At 42.4% G+C, this 18449-nt stretch overlaps 1 protein-coding gene across 3 annotated transcripts in view; it reads right to left on the reverse strand.

The window, feature by feature from the left end:
• The window catches only part of LOC140356020 (receptor-type tyrosine-protein phosphatase mu-like), a 362562-nt gene that overhangs the window by 271117 nt on the left and 72996 nt on the right, over positions 1-18449 (reverse strand). For all 3 annotated transcript variants that reach the window (XM_072440712.1, XM_072440711.1, XM_072440710.1), the window contains exon 2: positions 17935-18060. In XM_072440712.1, coding sequence (XP_072296813.1) covers positions 17935-18060 — 126 coding nt within the window. The remainder of the gene's footprint in view (positions 1-17934; positions 18061-18449) is intronic.

Raw genomic sequence — 18449 nt, forward strand, 5'->3', positions numbered from 1 at the left:
TTCCCTGCTTTATCGTCTTAATCCCATCCCGGCGTGCGCTCTTGTATCTAAATTGGACTCGTGCCGATCGTATTTGGGTCAGTCACCCGAACACGGTGGGGAAAAGCAGTCCTCCTTTCACTGCCATTGATCAAAGCTGACGTCCGCGCGCACATGTTTCGGGCCGCCTCATTGTTGCTGCGAGTACAAGGGCTGGACGGGGATGACAAGCCCAACAGTGACTTGTCATGCAGGCCCGAGCTCTCCATCCAGTCTAATGACCACATACCCCGCAACACCGGCTTCTCCGTGACAAGCTAATTAGCCGCAGAGTCGAACAGAAAATTATAACGACGACGTGGTGCACTGCAAAAAAAAAGATCATTTGTTCATTGTATTACAAGAGCGTATATTTACTTTTGTGATAAATATATGTAACGTATTTTCCGGACTATAAGTCGCACCTTTTTTCATAGTTTGGCCGGACGACTTATACTCCGGAGCGACGTATACATGATATTATTAGTTATTTTCACACTGGCAACGCAGTTCACAAGTTGTTTATTTTCACACTGACAACCACAAGAGGGCGCTCTAGGCTCTAAGCGATGCAGAAGAAGAATCAGCACTTCCTCTACCTCTGGAGTTTGTAGAGTTGTTTAGAAGTGACACAGAGGAAGAAGAATTCAATGGATTTAGTGATTTGGGGTAAAACTGATGCTTTGGTAAACTTGTTAGCATGTTCTTTATGCTATAGTTATCTGAATAACTGTTCATATGTTACGTTAACATACCAGACACTTACCACAGTTCTGTCTGTGCCTCATGTAGCTGAAGGTGTTAGCGTTAGCATACGTCATGTAGCTGAAGGTGTTAGCGTTAGCATACATCATGTAGCTGAAGGTGTTAGCGTTAGCATACGTACACCTATTCACCATGTTCATTATTTTAAACTACATTTCAAGATGAAATGTCTGTTCTTGGACTTGGATTTTATCAAATAAATGTGACTTATACTCTAGTGCGACTTGTAGTCCGGAAAATAAGGAATATTTATTTTTTCACTTTTAATGTCGAGCAGAGTAGTGGCTGCCAGTCTGGTTCATCAGGTTGGCGGCCAAAAATGAAGATCACATGTTAAAACTTTGAAAAATGTCTGAATATTTAGTTTTGACTCGTAGATATTATACTATAGAAATACTAATATTTATTTTTATGTTGTATTAAACTTGTGCTTTTAGAGTGCCTTCACATTAAATGCCAAATAATCCACTTCAATTCACTGCTAGATAAATTAGCTTGAAATGTGCCGCTTTCATTCTTAAAAAAACATCTGCCCAGTTTTGCTCAGTTTCCTTTTGCTTTACACGAGTAACCCATGACTCCCCTTTACAGCGTCGCGCGGCGCTATCGTGCGATGATGTGCGTGCGATGATGTGCGAGCGGCGTTCTCGCGGCGACTCCCTCTCTCGACCCCTCCCTCTCGACCGGCACAATTAAAAACAGAGTGTTCTCTCCGCGCACTCGATGCGGCGTAAAGGCCATGCTGCCATTGTCTGCGGCGCTCGCGGGGAATGGATTTATTATTATTCCGATGTAGGCCACCTTCACCTTCTATTATAATGATGGCTGAACACGGGAACACGCAGCCCCTGCCACGAACAATGAATTAGTAAAAGTACCAGAGCTGCAAATGGAGCCCGTGCTCGCTAATACAAACAAGTGTCACCGTCCAATAATAGACCATTTCCCGTGTCATTAATAAGAAACCTGTGTGGATAAATGAGGAAAATCAGAATAGGACATACTGTTTGCATGTAATCAGCAAAACGTGGCTTGGTGTGAACCCAAATTGCCTCTGTGTCTAACAAAGAATCCCGGATACTTTTTAATTAGCAGCGAAAGCGTCAATTCATGAGGCAATTTCCCTTGTAACTGGACAAAGTAGGCAGTGTAATAGGACACAGCTGGGGTTTATGGTCAGCCTTGGTGTGAAAGATCTATCAAATAAAGATTGTTTGACAGGTAGCAATTATGGAAGGGACATGAGGGGATTTTGAAGCTCGGAAGACCTTGAGAAATAAAATATTAAAAAAGTTACGATTCAAATAGAGCTTTAAATAGTCACCTTCAGACTGGACTGACTGCGACTGCTATTCAATTGGCCATCACAAAGGTATTTGGTAGTATTTCATTTGAGTTGAAGTTTTACCTTGTAACTTTTACCTTATTTTCTACAATAAAAACACTTTTGCTTGTTACCATGCAACACTCTGAAACTCTTGCCACCCATAAGTCTCCACAAGGTTTTTAAAGTCCACTCACCACCAAACTCTAATCATTTCAGCTTTCAAATTTCCTCTGTAACTTCTTTAAACTGACCTAAACACAGTCCAAATGACAATAATGGCCTCCCAAATGGATTCATCTAAATAAGGGCTTTTCTTCAAAATGTTGGGGAGACTAAACAACCGCTGCATCAACACAGACGACACTCAAATCTGGGTTCACAATCAGCTGTCCACCTTCATCTCAAAGCCGCAAACTACGCATTCGTAGACAGCGACGAGCGCATTTTAAGCAGGGAGAAGGGACGGTTTGAAAAGACGTGAATGGAGGAATGTTAAAAACGGGCTAAAGTATAATATACCTTCTGGTTGCAACCTTATCCTCAAACCACGGCAAACATCACGCCAGTCAGGTGCTTAACAGCCGTGAGAGGGAGGCTGCCGGAGAACAACGTGGTAGAACACCCAGTAAACAAAGTCAGAGCCGTTTCGAGACAGCGCCTCCCTAAGGGCAGGACTAATCTATCAAAGCTGTACAATATAGCTCCCCGAACAAGCGTCTTCACTTTTTCTTTTCATACAAAACCATCATTCTCAACCATTAAGTATCAATAGCACATGCACGCTGGCGAGTACATCGTCCTCTACTGCGACTAGACTTAAACAGCAGCACGACTGACATGGACATAATGATTTGGCTCCTACAGGCACTTACTTTTATTTATTTCCTCCTCTGTTCACGTCATTAAAAGCTATGAAAGACATTACAATAGAGGTACAATCTGCCACGGTTCAGCTCGCACATACAGTACAGAGCAATTTTAACCATCCTATAGGTTTTCGGCAAACTAGGCCGTGAGTGATGGACTGAAATAGGAGGTGCACGATTTATAATAATGGCTTTGGCGCTTATTATTCCTCCTCCTCCTCCTCCATTCGGGTCTTGAACTGTTAGAGAATCATTACGAGGAGAGGAATCGCAACGAGTGGGTCCGCTCTTTCAACCCCCGGCCCCTCCAGGTCTCTCATTTGCTAATAAAAGTCAGCGGGGGTCAACGCGAGAAGAAAAGCGCCGGTGCCACTTTGGAAATGTCAATGAAGCTTGAGCTATTCTCCTCACTACCTCTCCATCGCTCTCTCTCTCTCTCTCTTTCTCGCTCTCTGTACCTGTCTGCCACCAATCCAAAAAAAAAGAAATGGAGTCGAGATGGTTAGGCCCTCATTTTCCTCAACTTTCCTTTTGAAACATGAAAGGGACGTGAGAAGAGAAAGGCCATGAATACGTTCGGGCACTGGCAGGCGGCGGCGACGGTGTCAAATAGATTCACCCGGACCCGTCCATCATGCGGCGAGCGTTTCAGCCGTCGCCGTCTGCAGTCAGGTGAGCGGTTGACCCTTATTATGGTCGGTGGCGGTATCCTTTGTCGAGGAGTGCCAATCAACGGCGACCGTTAATGGCTTAATGCGTCACGTTAATATGCCGCGCGCGCATGCAGGCCGGAGATGCGAGCCTCATAAATGGGTCAGCGCTTGGCCCAGTTGCCTGGAACAGAGTATGACGAACTACTTTGCCCATGTGCGAGTTTACTTACAAGTACAATGAGCGCGTTTTGACCTATCGAGACGCTATTCCCGTCTAAAATTGGCTGACTTAATCACAGCGATTGGTTTGTGCTTGTTTGCAGTTTTAGCATACTTTCGCCACGTTGTGCGATGATATGAGTGTCAGAAAAATTTATATAAAAGACCAATGTATTAGTATTAGTGAATATGAAATAAAGTTGTATTGCGCTGAATATTCTGGATCACATTCACATACCTGGATACTGCACAGTTGCTCATTAAACGTATGACAAAAATGACAGATAAAATGTGTCATTTATGCCAGGAAATACAAAGTAGTGATATTCTGTGACTTTACCTGCGAGTTACTTTTACTGCCATAAAAACATGGAAAAACAGACCCTACGTTTACTCCATGAGGACTTTCCTACACAGTATTCACCATGATCTTTCGGTAGCTAAAGCCGAGTTTTGCGGTTACAGGAATGCTAACAACAACTAGCATGCTAAGAGCACATCAGTGTCATACCTCCAGGTTTTCGATCCATAAAACTGCTTTATAACTTGATGCACACATTCCATAACAACATAACATGCTACTACGTATAGAAAAGCAAAAGTGGGGCCGTCCTTTAAACTTATTGTTAGCCTCATCGACCAATCGCCTCAATCTAGAAGACATGACTGTGCTTTTTGGCTGTAATATTCTTTCTGATTGGCAGAGGACGGAGTCAATAACACCTACAGAAGCAGCAGAGAGAAAAATCAGACAAAATACTTAATTGGCCAAACAATATATAGGCAGTTATGCTATGGGTCTCGTAATAGGTAGAACATGGTTCTAAATTATGCTTGAGGATTGAAAAACTGACGTCGAAACATCTATTGCAAAAAACAATGTTCAGACAAGTTCTTTCAAACCGCATTCTAGAGTTAACAAACTCAAACCGTTTTGGTACACATTTGATTACAATGAACCTTTAGCTCAGTCTCCTGAACAACTGATCCCCAGGAGAACCTCCCATTCATCCTTCGTAATGGGAGTGTCAATCAGCCGCGCTCGTTAATGGCTTCATATGTCATCTTAATATGCGGCGGCACACATGACTGGGTCCGCGCAGCGCAAATGGGTCAGCGAATCGTCCAATTGGCTGAAACAAACCCATTACACCCCGGCGCCTGTTCAAGAGACTCCGCTCGCCGCATCATTAGCCATAGCACGAGCACTGGCGCTAGCTACGCTGAGCTGAAACGTCCTCCATCAGGGCGGTAATAGAGGCTGTCATAATCCATTTTGAGCTGCGAGAGCCAATCCGGGTTGAGCCTGAGCGAACCAGATGCAAAGGAACGTGCTAAATATGCTAAGCAGCTTGCATTGATCATCGAGGTGCTAATCGCATCACGGGGTTTTCTCCTCGACCTCTCGACCCCGTCAAAGTTGTTCAAGGTGTGACAAAGGCATGAGTCCCGGTGGTAGTACGCGGACTACTTTACATTAAAATACTTACATTAGGAACTTTGAAGACGTGTATTTTAACATGTTTACGTGTCCTTTGGTCTGAATGTCACACTCACTTTCCTATCCAAGGTTTGTGAACTTTGATGTGCAATGACCTTGATGCATTTTATATTTTTGTCAATGTAATATTTTTATCAATCCAAGCAATGTTTAAGAGTGCACTGTGTAACTTTTCTAGTAGAAGGTCGACCACCTGATCGTCTTCATGGAGATGTTATGCTTGCAGGTTTAATTCCATACTGTGGCCAAAGCACTGCTATTCCACCGGAGAATATCTACGTTTATCAATTGCAATTTATGTATTAAAAAAAAAACACCAGAACAACCCTAAATGTAATGCCATATTGTAGACTCAAAAATGTATATAGCAGAATTAAAATGATTTATTGCCGTAATATAATACTATAAATATATCCATGGTAGTTGTATCTAATTTCTTTATTCAATATTTTAGCTGGTCAAGAAGCAGCAAAAAAAAGAAAAAAAAGGAAATAAAAAAAAATGCCCTCCCAAACGCGTAATAAGTAAAGCATTTGCAGTCAAGAAAGTATTGTGTTAAAAACGTGTGCACTGATCCAGTAAAATACTAATAAATAATAAAAAAATGATATGAAAAAATAATAATAAAAACAACTTAGTCTTAGAGTCCATGTTGAAACGTAGACACAAAACACAAATGTCAGATGTGCACGTGCTTCATCTTCAGCCACTAGAGACGACCTGCTCCCTCCAAAAACTCGCGGTGAACACGCTAAACACGCTAAACACGCTAAACATGCTAAGCGTCCCCGAATTAATCCCGGGATTGATCAGACGAGTAATTTGGCGTGGGCTCTCTAATCATGTAATGGCGTTTCTCCTCAACCCCTCCACCTCGCCGCCGCTGTTCAAGGTGCGTCGCTCCGGACTCAAGTTGCGACTGTCTCCAAAGCAATTAGCTGATTTTCACAACGAGAGCCCTCCAACCGCAAATCCCTTCTTTCAATGAGATTTAAATTCTGATTAAATTTTCTAGCGTCCTTCACTCGGGAGGTCTCTTGTATGTTTGAGAGTCCGTCCTCCGGGGTGCTGAACAGTAAACACTCCGGCGTCCAGGGAACAATGGAGGACTCCGACAATTCATAACAATAAACACTTGACACAAAATGATTTGGATTAAGCAGGAAGTATAGGTAAGCAAGATAATATTAAAGGAGATATTAAAGGAGAACTATAATACAAGAACAGAATCATTTCACATTTTGTTCATTTTAAAAACTATAATATTGAGCTAAAATGGCTTAATAGACACAAGACCATTGACTTCCTGTTCAAAACTGCACAACTGATAAGCTCCGCCTCTTCATAATCACATTTAAAAACGTAGCAAGCAGCAAATTGTCATTTCCATGTTTTTATTGGTGAAATATGGCCACGTGTGGAGTTTTAATTTCTCAAATCGTAAAATCGAAGTACAGGGATGTGGGCGGGGATAGGGGGTAGGTGAAAGCGCAAGACAATACAGCAGCACTCAAACAGGCATGAGTCAATCGAAATACAACTTTGATGGATCGAATGATGATGAAACGCCGTTGAAACAAGGTTAAAAGGTCATTAAAGTTGATTTTGCAGAACATGTTGCATTAAAGAATGTTTACGAGCCTTAACATGTTCCTAGAAACATCGTACGGTTTGTTATTCTCGATTCGACCAGAACAACATATAGGTTGGACTCATGTTTGCGTTGCATTTAGATGACATTCATTTTCTTTCCAATCCCTTGTTCTATGTGTGCAGTTCAATTCATCGTCTATACATTTTACCATTTTTTACTATTACTCATTGTCTTACGTTGCACCATACATCACCAAAGCACTTTCCTGTCGTGGTTTTTCTGATTTTCCGAGTAGCTGTGGCAGTATAAGTAGTTTCAGTGGCATTTCCCCCTCAGTGGCAAAGCAATTGTGATGGTAATAGTTGTAGTGTTATTGGTCCGTCACTTTTTAGACCAAGGACAATGGACTCTGGAGCAATAACGGGGCAGCGGGATCCTATTTTCTGTCCGGCGCCATGTTTAGAGCCCGCATTAACGATCAACAACACCTCGTTCAGACAGAGTGCTGTAGCGAGTGCTGTAGTGGCATATTGTCTAAAGCCTAATTAATCTGTGCGCGAGGACCTTGTTTGTCCTAGGCCCACTGCCATTACTCTGGTCCCATGGGGGCGGGGGGGGGGGGGGGGGGGGGGGGGGGGGGCAGGAGCAGGAGGCTGTGACTGACAACGACCAGGGCAACGCCGCATCAGAAGGACCGGCCCAGCTCCATTTGAATAGACTTCATGACGTCAGGGTGCGACCGCAATCCGCCCGCTCGTAGCCGTAGGTGGGTCGTAACATATGGCTCGGGTCAAAACCATTACCCCTGTGAAGTGTCCAGTGAGTTTTTTGGGGGGTTTTAATGGATTTTTGCTGTGTCATCGAGCAACACACGTCACCTACCGAACTAAACATTTTCCTTTTCAATGTTACTGGTTGTTCCTGTGGTTTTGTATTTGTATCATATTCTTAGGATCTCTTGAAAAAAAAAAATGAATTTAGTTTTAAACTGTGAAATAAATGTAAATTGGGTCTAATCTGTGTCAATTTCTACATTTTGTACAAATTGTGCCATTTTTTGTGCCATTTTATTCAAGCATTCTATAAGTCTTTTGCCTATAACAAACCAATAGAAACCCTCACTGGATTACATTTTAATGACATTTTAAGTTGAAAACTGGCAAACGTATTCATGGGTTACAACTTCCTGTTTAAAAGGCAACATTTTGAGAAAGTTTAACCTTTCAGAAGATTGAATAATTTGTTTGGAATTGTCAATTGTGACGGCAACAGCGTTCATTGACTTTGCCTTCATTGACAGTATTCACCTTATTCCATAACTTGACACAGGCGCGGACAGTGTCCCATTCCTTCCAGTTGTATACTTTGGCAAAGGGCTGCAAAGACACCCAGAAAAATTGTGTATTGTTGATTTGTTGGTGCATATCAACATTAAAAAAAAAAATAATTATTTTGAGGTTCTATAATACGAACAAAACCGAAGGAACAAACAAAACAAGACCAGACAGTGAAACGTTAGCCCAAAGTCGGTTTGTTTATGCGGAAATTCCGATAACGGAAAAATAAATTGTGGTTCAGAAGCGCTCAGAAATAAGTGGGCGGGGCAGAATAAGGTAAATAGTACATTATTAAATGTACTAAGCCTGCTGTGATTCAGTGTGGTGGTTTTATTGCCAAAAATATCTTGAAAACCTTATATTCTTACAGCGACTGGGCCGGCCCCAGAGCTGACCATTCACTTAGCTGTGTCACCCGCTTGTCTCCATGGTTATAGATACATTTTATGTCATACTGTGGAACATGCCAAGCAAACACGAACATTTACAAGAAGACAAACAGTTGGCAGACCCTCCACCAAAAACGTAAGAGATATTATCATCAAGCAGTGCCTCTGAACCACATAAGCTCATCCATGTAACTACGTATACATCATTGCTCTGACAGTTCCGTCCATCCCGATCCCGTTCTGCCCATTCCTTCGCTGCCGTCATCGACCAGGAAGGTGCAAATGGGAAAATCCATCTCCGCTTCTTTCTGTCTGAAGTGCCTCCAACTGGCCTGGTCTCCGAGCCGGCGTTTTGTGATCCAGCACATGTGACCTCCACCTCCGTCGGTAATAACACGAGAGGCAGTGGCGCTGATGGTTTCTCTTGCTTTTTAAAAAAGGAACAAGTGCTTTCGAATAGGTCGGACCCGTCCCAAAAGTAGCCCCAGTGTGCAATCAGCACCGCTCGTGGGGATAAACGGGGATACGCTCCGTCCAGACGCAGCAATTACACAGAGGACGGTCGCAAACAACCGCAAATTTTAACTTTCCCCCCCGTCTCGTGACCAGACGACGCGTTTTTTCCTTCCTTTCACTCCTCCGTTTTAGTACTCTCTTATTTGCATGCTGTGACGGTCGGTGCGGCCCTAGTTCTTGGTTTTAGGGCAATTTGAAGAAAAGACGCCGCACTAACATCCAATTTCAGCTCGTTTGATGTCAACAAAGCGCTTCTTAGAAAAAATCTTGATCAATAGATGTTTTGTTCCAAAGATAACAACGGTGACATTTCTACACAGCCTCATAATTAATTTGTTTTAAACTTTAGAAGGAATTGCAGAATCTAATTAAAACAGCAGGAGAATTGGGCTTTGCTTTAAAGCGATAGCGTTTGAAAACCTTTTGACCCCCTTTACGAAGTTTCAAATGTATGTTGAAAATACGACCAACTATTCCGAACTGGAGCGGACTATAAAAGGTAGGAAAAAGTTAACTAATCCGTATGATACCCAATCTGACCAAGGGAAAACCTGTCAGAAGCGGAGAATAGAACTTTTAAAAGCACAGAAAAAAAAAAAATTGGCTGACAACTTAAAAAATGTATATTAAAATTAGAAAGTAAAAGTACCCTATTTTCCGGAGTATAAGTCGCACCAGCCAAAAAATGCATAATAGAGAAGAAAAAAAAAAACATATATAAGTCGCACTGGAGTATGAAATGCGGTTGCAAGTGTGAAAATAACAAATAATATCACATATAAGTCGCTCCGGAGTATAAGTATATAAGTATAAATATAAGTATAAGTCGCACCCCGGCCAAAACTATGAAAAAAGGTGCAACTTATAGTCCGGAAAATACGGTAGCTTCCACGGGTGTAAAGAACTGTAAACATGTTCAATTTTGTGATCTTGGAATAGACTAAACCTATGGGCAGAATGTCACCGTGTGTGTGCTACAAACGACCCCGCAAAACATATGAAAAGTGTTTTACTTTTCTGTCTGGTTCAAAAATGTAGTGGAAATACGTACTCTTAAATATATTAGAGTAGAAGTAAAACGTGTCCACTGTAAAAAGTACTCCAGTAAAGTATCGACAGCAAATACGTACCATTTTGTACAACATCCGACAAAACATGATCGACTGACACTGATTACAAACACAAAAACAGGTCCAAATGTCAGTGCCTCGGTCTCGTTCTTTGGATTCTTGGTATAGCGGTCGTTTTAGTGTCTTTTCTGGTTCAGAACGCTCTAAAATGCACAGCTATTACATCAAATGACTATGTGACATTTTTCCAGCCGCACCTTGTAATCTCTTGGCAAAAATAAAAACATTAAAAAAAACAAGAGCAAACTCCAAACAGTCTGGGAAATGAACCCGAGAGCTTTTGGTGGGAGGCAAAAGTGTATGCATCATGTATCGTTGTGTATTTGCATTACACCAAAAAAACATTTACAAAATATTTAACTACTACTGTATCGCCACTACTATATATTGATTCTTAAACATATCTTAAAATATCTTTTCACATGTTTTTTTTTTTTTTGGCCAACAATTTGACTTTTTTTCTTTTAAATCTTAAATTGATTCATTTATTCAGGATGGTTAATAGTTATAGCATTTGGGTCCTTGCGTGCCAAAGAGGTGGGTGAAGTGCAAGAGGTTAATAAGGCAGTAAAATGGCTAATTATGACTCTATTAAAATGTTAGCACAGCGGTTAACCTTGGTCCAGCACAGAGCATATGCTAGCCAAACGCCCGTATAATGACAGTGAGCACGTGGGAGGATGAGGGGTTTTTTTTATTCCTTTGTGTTTATACTAGATATCATTTGGAAGGAGCCGAGATGAGGTTTGAATTCGGTCGAGGGTTTTTCAAAAGTAATCGAAGGACAAGGACGAACTCAACGGTTTGTAGAGATGGAGTTAGAGTTATAATAGATTTTTTGTGTGTTTTTTCTTCTTCCAGGAGACAGTTTGTGCTTTCTTTGGATGATTGATTGGTTCAAGCTCCAAGAAAAACATCTCCAAACGCACCCGATTGTGGTTATATTTGACTGGAGATCCAGGTAAGAGTTGTATGTTAAAACCAAAAAAAAGCATAATCTTGCAATTGTTGTTTTGGAGATGCGCAAAATCAAGTCCATGGTTTAGAATTTAAACTAGGAATAAAGACATATTTCTGCACTTTTGTGGCTAATTTTATGATCCGCGCATGTTTTTCTGTGAAATTTGAACTTCAACTGAGACATGTACAGAGACATTTTTGCACATTCTTGATGCGACGTGAAAATATCATCTGAATATCGTTGTCGAGAAGTTTTATAAATATATATACCACACTCTTCGGACTTTAAGCCGCTACTTTTTTACCACTCTTTAAACTCTGCGGTCATTACAACGGTGCGTCTAATTTATAGATTTTTACTGGCAAACGGCCACCGGGGGCACTCTAGCAAGAAGAGCAAGCTTTGACACACCATAGAAGAAGAAATCAGTGGACACGTCACATTGTGTTTTCTATATTTTAAGATTCGAAACGCTGTGTGTTTTATTACAATCAGACGCATATTTCACTGAGAAATGAGTCTAATGAGGAAGTGAATCTAGACGTGGCAGAATATAAAGGCGGTCTGCAGTTTAGAACCTGTCGCAGTGAAATGAGACTTCCCTCACCAGAACTGACCCCTGCATCACTGCCATGGAGCCTATTTCTGTCTAAATATCTCTTTTTACAACGTAACACTCACTCTCTAAGTACAAGCTCAGGAACAGTTGATCCAGATGTGAAGACAGACACAGGTAAATCAGCTCACACAGAGTCGTCAAGGGGGACAGAGGGGACAGTATAGGGACAGCTGTCATGTGTTCTTTGTATGTTGAACTTCAAAATGTTGTGCGTTTTCATATAATCCAACTCATATTCACTGAGAAATGAGTCTAATTAGTAACTACTGTGTTTATTTATGTGTAAATATCTCATGTTACAATGTGGGCACCTGCGGTTTATTGTCCGGTGTGGCCCGTATATGGACAAGTTCACCCTGGAGAGACTCGGACACAAAAGCAGAAAATATGTTTTAGGGAACTTTATTGCAAAGTTTATTTGGCGCTCAGACCCCGGTGGAAGGCGTAGCGATCATGGGCACTCCATGATCTGATTGAATTAGATACCTTCCCCCCGGAGCCTGGAGACTGGTGGTGGTAGATGTGGAGAGAAGGTAGAGAGAATAATAGATGCAGAGGAGGAGCTGGGGAGGTGGTGGGTCGCAGATACGGTTTGAAGCGACTGAGCCATCAGCCTGAGCGCTTAAATGCCACCGCCTGTGCGTTGATTGGAGCGGGGAGGAGTGACTGAGAGCGTTGATTGGGGATGAGGAGCAGGTGTAGGGGCCATGACGCGGACGTCCCCCGTCCTTTTACCAATCCTTCTTGGCCGGGAAAAACTGCATAACCTCTTTGGGATAAGCGCAGAAACCTGGAAGAGTCCATGGTGAAGTGAGGGATCTGACTCTCACAGACGGACAGGCGGGCGCCCGCTTGAGTGCGATGATGGCGCTGGGGAGAGGGGTCCTTCCATGGAGGCCGACGCAGATTTAGGTTAGGTCTTCCAGGTGAACTTACGCAGGCTTCATTTCTATTGTCTTTGTAAATTTCGTGTGCGTGGCTTTTATTCAAGAGCGCTGTATCGCCCGAAAAGTCTGGCATATTTGCAAACTGTCAGAGCCATCTTCATAGAATTGTTTTGCAAAGGATCCAAGCAACTTTTGGATCGATCGCATTCGTGCAGCACGGACAACTTCCCTTTATCTTTCGGGGAAAAAAAATGGAAAATGAGTTCGGCGATTGCGATTCGTTTCCTCTGCATGTTAGTTTCATGCACGTCACCTGAAACTACAATTTACACTCTTAGCCCTTTCATCCATATGACTATGTATTAAATAGAAAATAAAAAAAGATGTTTGTCATTTTCCATTCCGCCAGCAGTGTCAAATGTCCAGTCCACACGCGGAGGTACCAATTTGTCTCATGAGCTTGTGTACAGAGCTACATAAGTGCAGGTTCACCGCGACAGACCGATCACGCGCCAAAGAGCTTTTTTCTCCCATCGTTTTCCCTTCACCTTAATGCATCTCAACTGTCCGCCCGCGTGGCCCCCGAAAACGGTTTCAGTCCGTCAAGCGCGCGGCCAGAAACGTAACAATTTCCCACGGCGCCCGAGCGCTTGTCGAGGAGACGCCGGTAATTATGGACTCTGGTGGTCGAGTTTTGGAGAGCGCTTTAGAAGATGCTTGATATGTTAAACTGTGAGGCGTGTGAGGAGGTCGTTTGGAGGTCAAGTCAGTTCCACTTTAACTGTTCATCAAATTTTCGTAGCGTTTGGGAAACATAAATGTAGCCTAATAAGAAAAAAATACTGACTTTGAAGTATTAGCGTGACCGACCTGCTGTCAACATTTCGAATCTTGTCAAAAGCAGCACATTCTATAGCACGACAGCACAAACTTGAGCCATAGAAAACGTTTGAGCAGTTGAATTAAGTTTATGTAAATGACCGTATGCATTTCAGTTATTTACCGTAGCAGGGCGAGTAAAAAGTTCAGTGCTTTAGGCATTTGAATTTCAGTAAATGAGATGTTATTATGAAGAATCAGAATGGTACGAACCAGAACAGCATTTATTCTGTCCATATGTTGCATAACCAGGGTCACAACCACAGATTGTATATAAGAGTTTGTAATTGTTTACTCGTGTCGCACATCGTGTTCGATTTATACGCCTATTTAAAAAAGTTCTTTATCTTGTTTTGTATTGCATTCTCCTGCTGTTCTTGAACTGTCCGTTGCAGCATTAAAATTCCCCCATTGTGCGACAAATAAAAGGTTACTCGTCTTTACTGAGGCATTTTGTGCATTTGTGGAGGAGAAAGACGTGCTTTTCTCTCACCTGGATTTAACAAAAGTTTCGACTCAAGAGGGCGACACGTATCAATCCGCCGTTAACCGCATCGTGGAACGTTCCCGGCAAGTTCCTTTTTGCTTTGACCAATTAGTTCTTTCCTCGACTACTTTCACGTGCATCTTTCATAATGAGTATTGACTTCCTCTCCGCCCGCCCCCCGACGTCGGGCCCCGCACTTAAACCGGAGCTGCCGTTTTAATCAGTCGTGTTCAATTCAGACACACACGTGCGTACTGTTCGTTTGTGGATCGCCGTTTCTCTACTACTCTGCTGTAAACCTTTGCTCAGTCTCCCCGATTGAAACGGAAAGAGTCGACGCCTTCCTCCTCTTCCCCTCCCTCTTTGCTCCCCCCCTCCACCCGCCCCCCATCCCGTTCGCAAACTTAATTTCTCCTGGGCGGTCCGAGCGCACCTCCCACCGCGCGGCGCGTAAACACATTCAAGGCTGTTTAGAATTAGTGAAGGGCTTCGGCTAATTAATTCTCCCCCGTCACCAGAGGGGGGCCCCGCGCTCGCAATCTATCCGGGATGCAGCCTTTTCCTTGCTAGATTAGGCGTCCGGATAGGAGAGGAAAACAATAACCATTAATTTGCGCGGCTACAGCCTTTGTGGCGGCGTGACAAAAGAGTGAGCCGGTCTTATTCCCGGGAAAATAAAAAGGTGCGTTCTGTGATATCGTTCAGTTTAAAGAAGAAAAAAAACACACACAAAAAAAAAAATCAAATGAATAGTGATCAATGGCACATTAAAAAGACAAATGGCGTGCGACAGGGAAAATGCGTGCGGAGCGGCGTGATGAATTTAAATACGTTTCAATAGACGTCCTCGATTAAATAAAAAGGTGCACGGGCTTTTTCTCTGGGATATTAAAGCGTCGTTTGTCGTCAGTGTCTCGGGGCAGATGCACAACGAGGTCGGCGACGACGTGACGCGGGAACAACGGCGCGTTTAAGATCGTGACAGCATCATCTGTAATCATAAAAGTCTGCGCGGAACGTGGAAATGTTCCGAGTCGAAGGCGCTAGACGGCTGTTTGCAGGAAGTTATTCAAAAGGAAAGATTTAAAACGTGTCTTTACAAAAAATAAAAGGTGCAGATGCTTGAAAAAATATCGCTAAATAAACTTGGCGTTCCATTGGCGCCATATGTGAACTAGCCCCGGGTGTGAAGGTAAAAACGGTGGTAAAACTACTGCCAATATCCAATCTTTCTTGTGATATTAAAGTGCGTTTTCATGTTTTTCTTAGTCTAGTCTTGACTTCCTTTGGTAGAATCGTGCCTGTGGTGAATATTTATCATAGTTTTACATCAGTTTGAGAGAGAAAAGTTGAGAAAAGTAGAGCCCAGTTCCAAAATTCCATCCAAAATGTAGAGGCAGTTGACGCTAATTTGTAGACGCGGCGTTCGAAGCTCATGCTATGGATCGCTTAGCAACTTGGGCGGGAAGATTTGAGATATTTTGGCCAATAACTGTTAGCATTAGCCGTTAAAAGCGCTATATATTGAGGAAGACCTATTGTGCTTTGTCTGCACCGTAGTTCTAATCCATGACAACCGTGGATTGTGTTCATATTTTGGAAATTTTAAACTGCAAATATCGAGCTAAAACGTCTTCCATGAGGAGAATAAAAATGACTCAAACATGCTCTAACTGCAACTTAAAGTGGTTTAACGAGAAGGGAAAACAATTAGTATATATTGTGGTCAAAATCTACGCAAAATATGGTTAAAAACAGACAATTTTGCGTCATAGGTCAAGGCGAGCTGGTATCGACCCACTGTCGTAAAAGCCACTGTCAAACGTGTAAAACTTTTGGAGGATTTATTTTTAGTAATACTTGGCGCAGAACACTTGCATCTGAGCTAAAGGCTAACTAGCATTACGTTGATATTTCTGATGTTGTGCTTCTGGTCAGAATCTAGTGACACTGAGATTAACCTAAAGAGTCACGCGTTAGACAGTTAAGAACTGCTATAAAAAATACGTAATTTAAAATACTGTACACTATTATGGAGTGAAATCTAACATCATTTGTAAAGAACTGTTAAATTGTTACTGTAATGAAATATAATTAAAGGGAACGATCGAAAACCATGCTATTGTACTTGAAATGTAATCTGTTTTTAATTGTATTGGACCCAGGAAGACGAGCTGATTGCACTGCTTCCAGCCAATGGGATCCATTTAAATAAACCAATAAACGAACAAACAAACACTGAACATCCTCTTTTACATGTCACTGACGAGGAGGACACCATCTAAATGACACAAATATCATGAAATGTACATGTTATAATCTTCAATATGGGGATTGGCTTCACCGCGTTATGCGTCATAACTCCGGTTAGAATTCCGGGTGATTTCCATGGCACGTTATTCTATCGATTTAAGAAAATAAAGATGTCGTAGTGCACTTTAAGTTCATCATGTCGTCTAAATTATACTAGTTTTGGCCCTCATTTACTGAACGTTGTAAGATAAATGTTACGTAACTACATCGTCACGTCTTCTGTCCGTGTCCGAGCCGGAAACAAAAGTATAAACTTCAACTAAATGTTCAAACTGAGGGTTTTAGCAAAATCTTAAATAAAAGATCCTCGTCTGTGTGAATGTCCTTCGGGTCGATCACCTCGGGGGGGGGAAAGCATAAACGACCCATTTTAAAATCAGTTCCCGTGACGAGGGCCGGCTGATTAACAGATGTGTAATGGTTAACGTTGGGAGCCCTTAGTTTCCCCAGGGTTTTCCACGCCGACGTCACACAAGACGCGTTTCTAACCTTAGATCGAGGACTGAAAGACTGAAACGTGTTAATCGAACACGAGAACCGCGTGCGTTTCTCGACACGTTTGCAGAGGTCTAAACTACAGGGTAAGACGGCGTATTGTGACGTGTGCAAAATAAATCAATTGTAGTCAAACTGCGACCGTGATGAAGGAACTACTGGCGCAGAATAACATTTGGTATTTGAACATTTCGGCACAGTCGGGATTAGAAGTGGGAGAAATGTAAAACTGAAATGCTAGCGTTTAACAATTGTTGTGAAAACTGAAATGTCAAGTAAAGGATGATAAAACTATTAAAATAACCTCAAAAAGAGACATGTTCCAAACAGCGGTGTGTAAAGTGGGTTAGGGTTAGTTTTTTGCACTTTTGTGGTTCATTTCATGCTCCATTCTGGTTTTGTGCGATACTTGAACCGCAAGCGGGACATTTACAGGCACATTTTAACACATCCCTGAAAATATCATCTGAATATTGTAAATTTTTTGTCAATATTGCCAAGTTAGGATAAAAATTGCTTTAACTTTTTGACTTCACAGTGGAGAAATTCACTCTAAAAACAGCTTAACCTTTTTTCCTCGCAAGGGACCGACTGAAGGAGGCAGAGCCAGTAACAACCGTGTAAAATGTGGACAAACTTCTACTTATAAAACACCTTATTACTTATGTTTGGTGTTTATTAGATTCATTTGCTCTGAAAAAAAGAATAGAACCGACCAACAAAGCAATCACCGACATTGCAAGCACCTAAACTACATTGTACACTACATTTCACAAAAGAAAACCAGACTGACGTGCGAAGAACATGCAAAACTCCACAAAGACAAAGCCCTCACTGTTTGAACCCGGGTCTGGTGGCGTCGTTGCGGAATAGCTAAGCAGCCCTTAAACATCGAACATACAAAACGTGCGATTATTGCATGTGATCGTCCTCGTGTAAACGCGTGTGTCGTCGTCGTCGTCGCGGTTGCGTCTGTACCTGAGGGCATCCACGGGTCTGTGCTGGAGCTCTTCTCTCGGGAGTTGACCTGCTCCCAGTCCAGGTCGTCCTCTCTGCCCTGGCTGTACCCGCACGCCGCCAGAGGCCTCTCGAAGTTACAGTCGCCTGGGAAGAGAAACGCACAAAACGCAGCCATTACTCACTCCGCACGTCTCGGATCAAAAAGGAAGAGAAAAATGACATTTGTGGTGCCGCGATTTGCTCTCGACAGTTTGCTGCGCGTCGTTCCCGTTGCACGCAGCACTGTCCTGTCGAAATAAAGCCCAGAAATCCGTTTAAAAAATGGCGGTTTCCAAACTTATGTAAGTATTTGACTTTACGACGACCTGGATTTGACAGATTTAAAATCGGTCGAACTGAACATTAATTTACAACAGTTTAAAGTCGGTGAACTGGAGTTTTTTGAGGCGACTGGACAGTTTTATCTGCATTTTCACTTATGTTTTCCCCGTACTGCTCTGTGTACATTCTGGTGTTTGTGCATGATCTGAATA

Source organism: Eucyclogobius newberryi, unplaced genomic scaffold (genome assembly GCF_026437365.1).
Source record: "Eucyclogobius newberryi isolate DKJ021-1_F unplaced genomic scaffold, fEucNew1.0.hap1 SCAF_12, whole genome shotgun sequence".
Classification (NCBI taxonomy): Eukaryota; Metazoa; Chordata; class Actinopteri; order Gobiiformes; family Gobiidae; genus Eucyclogobius; species Eucyclogobius newberryi.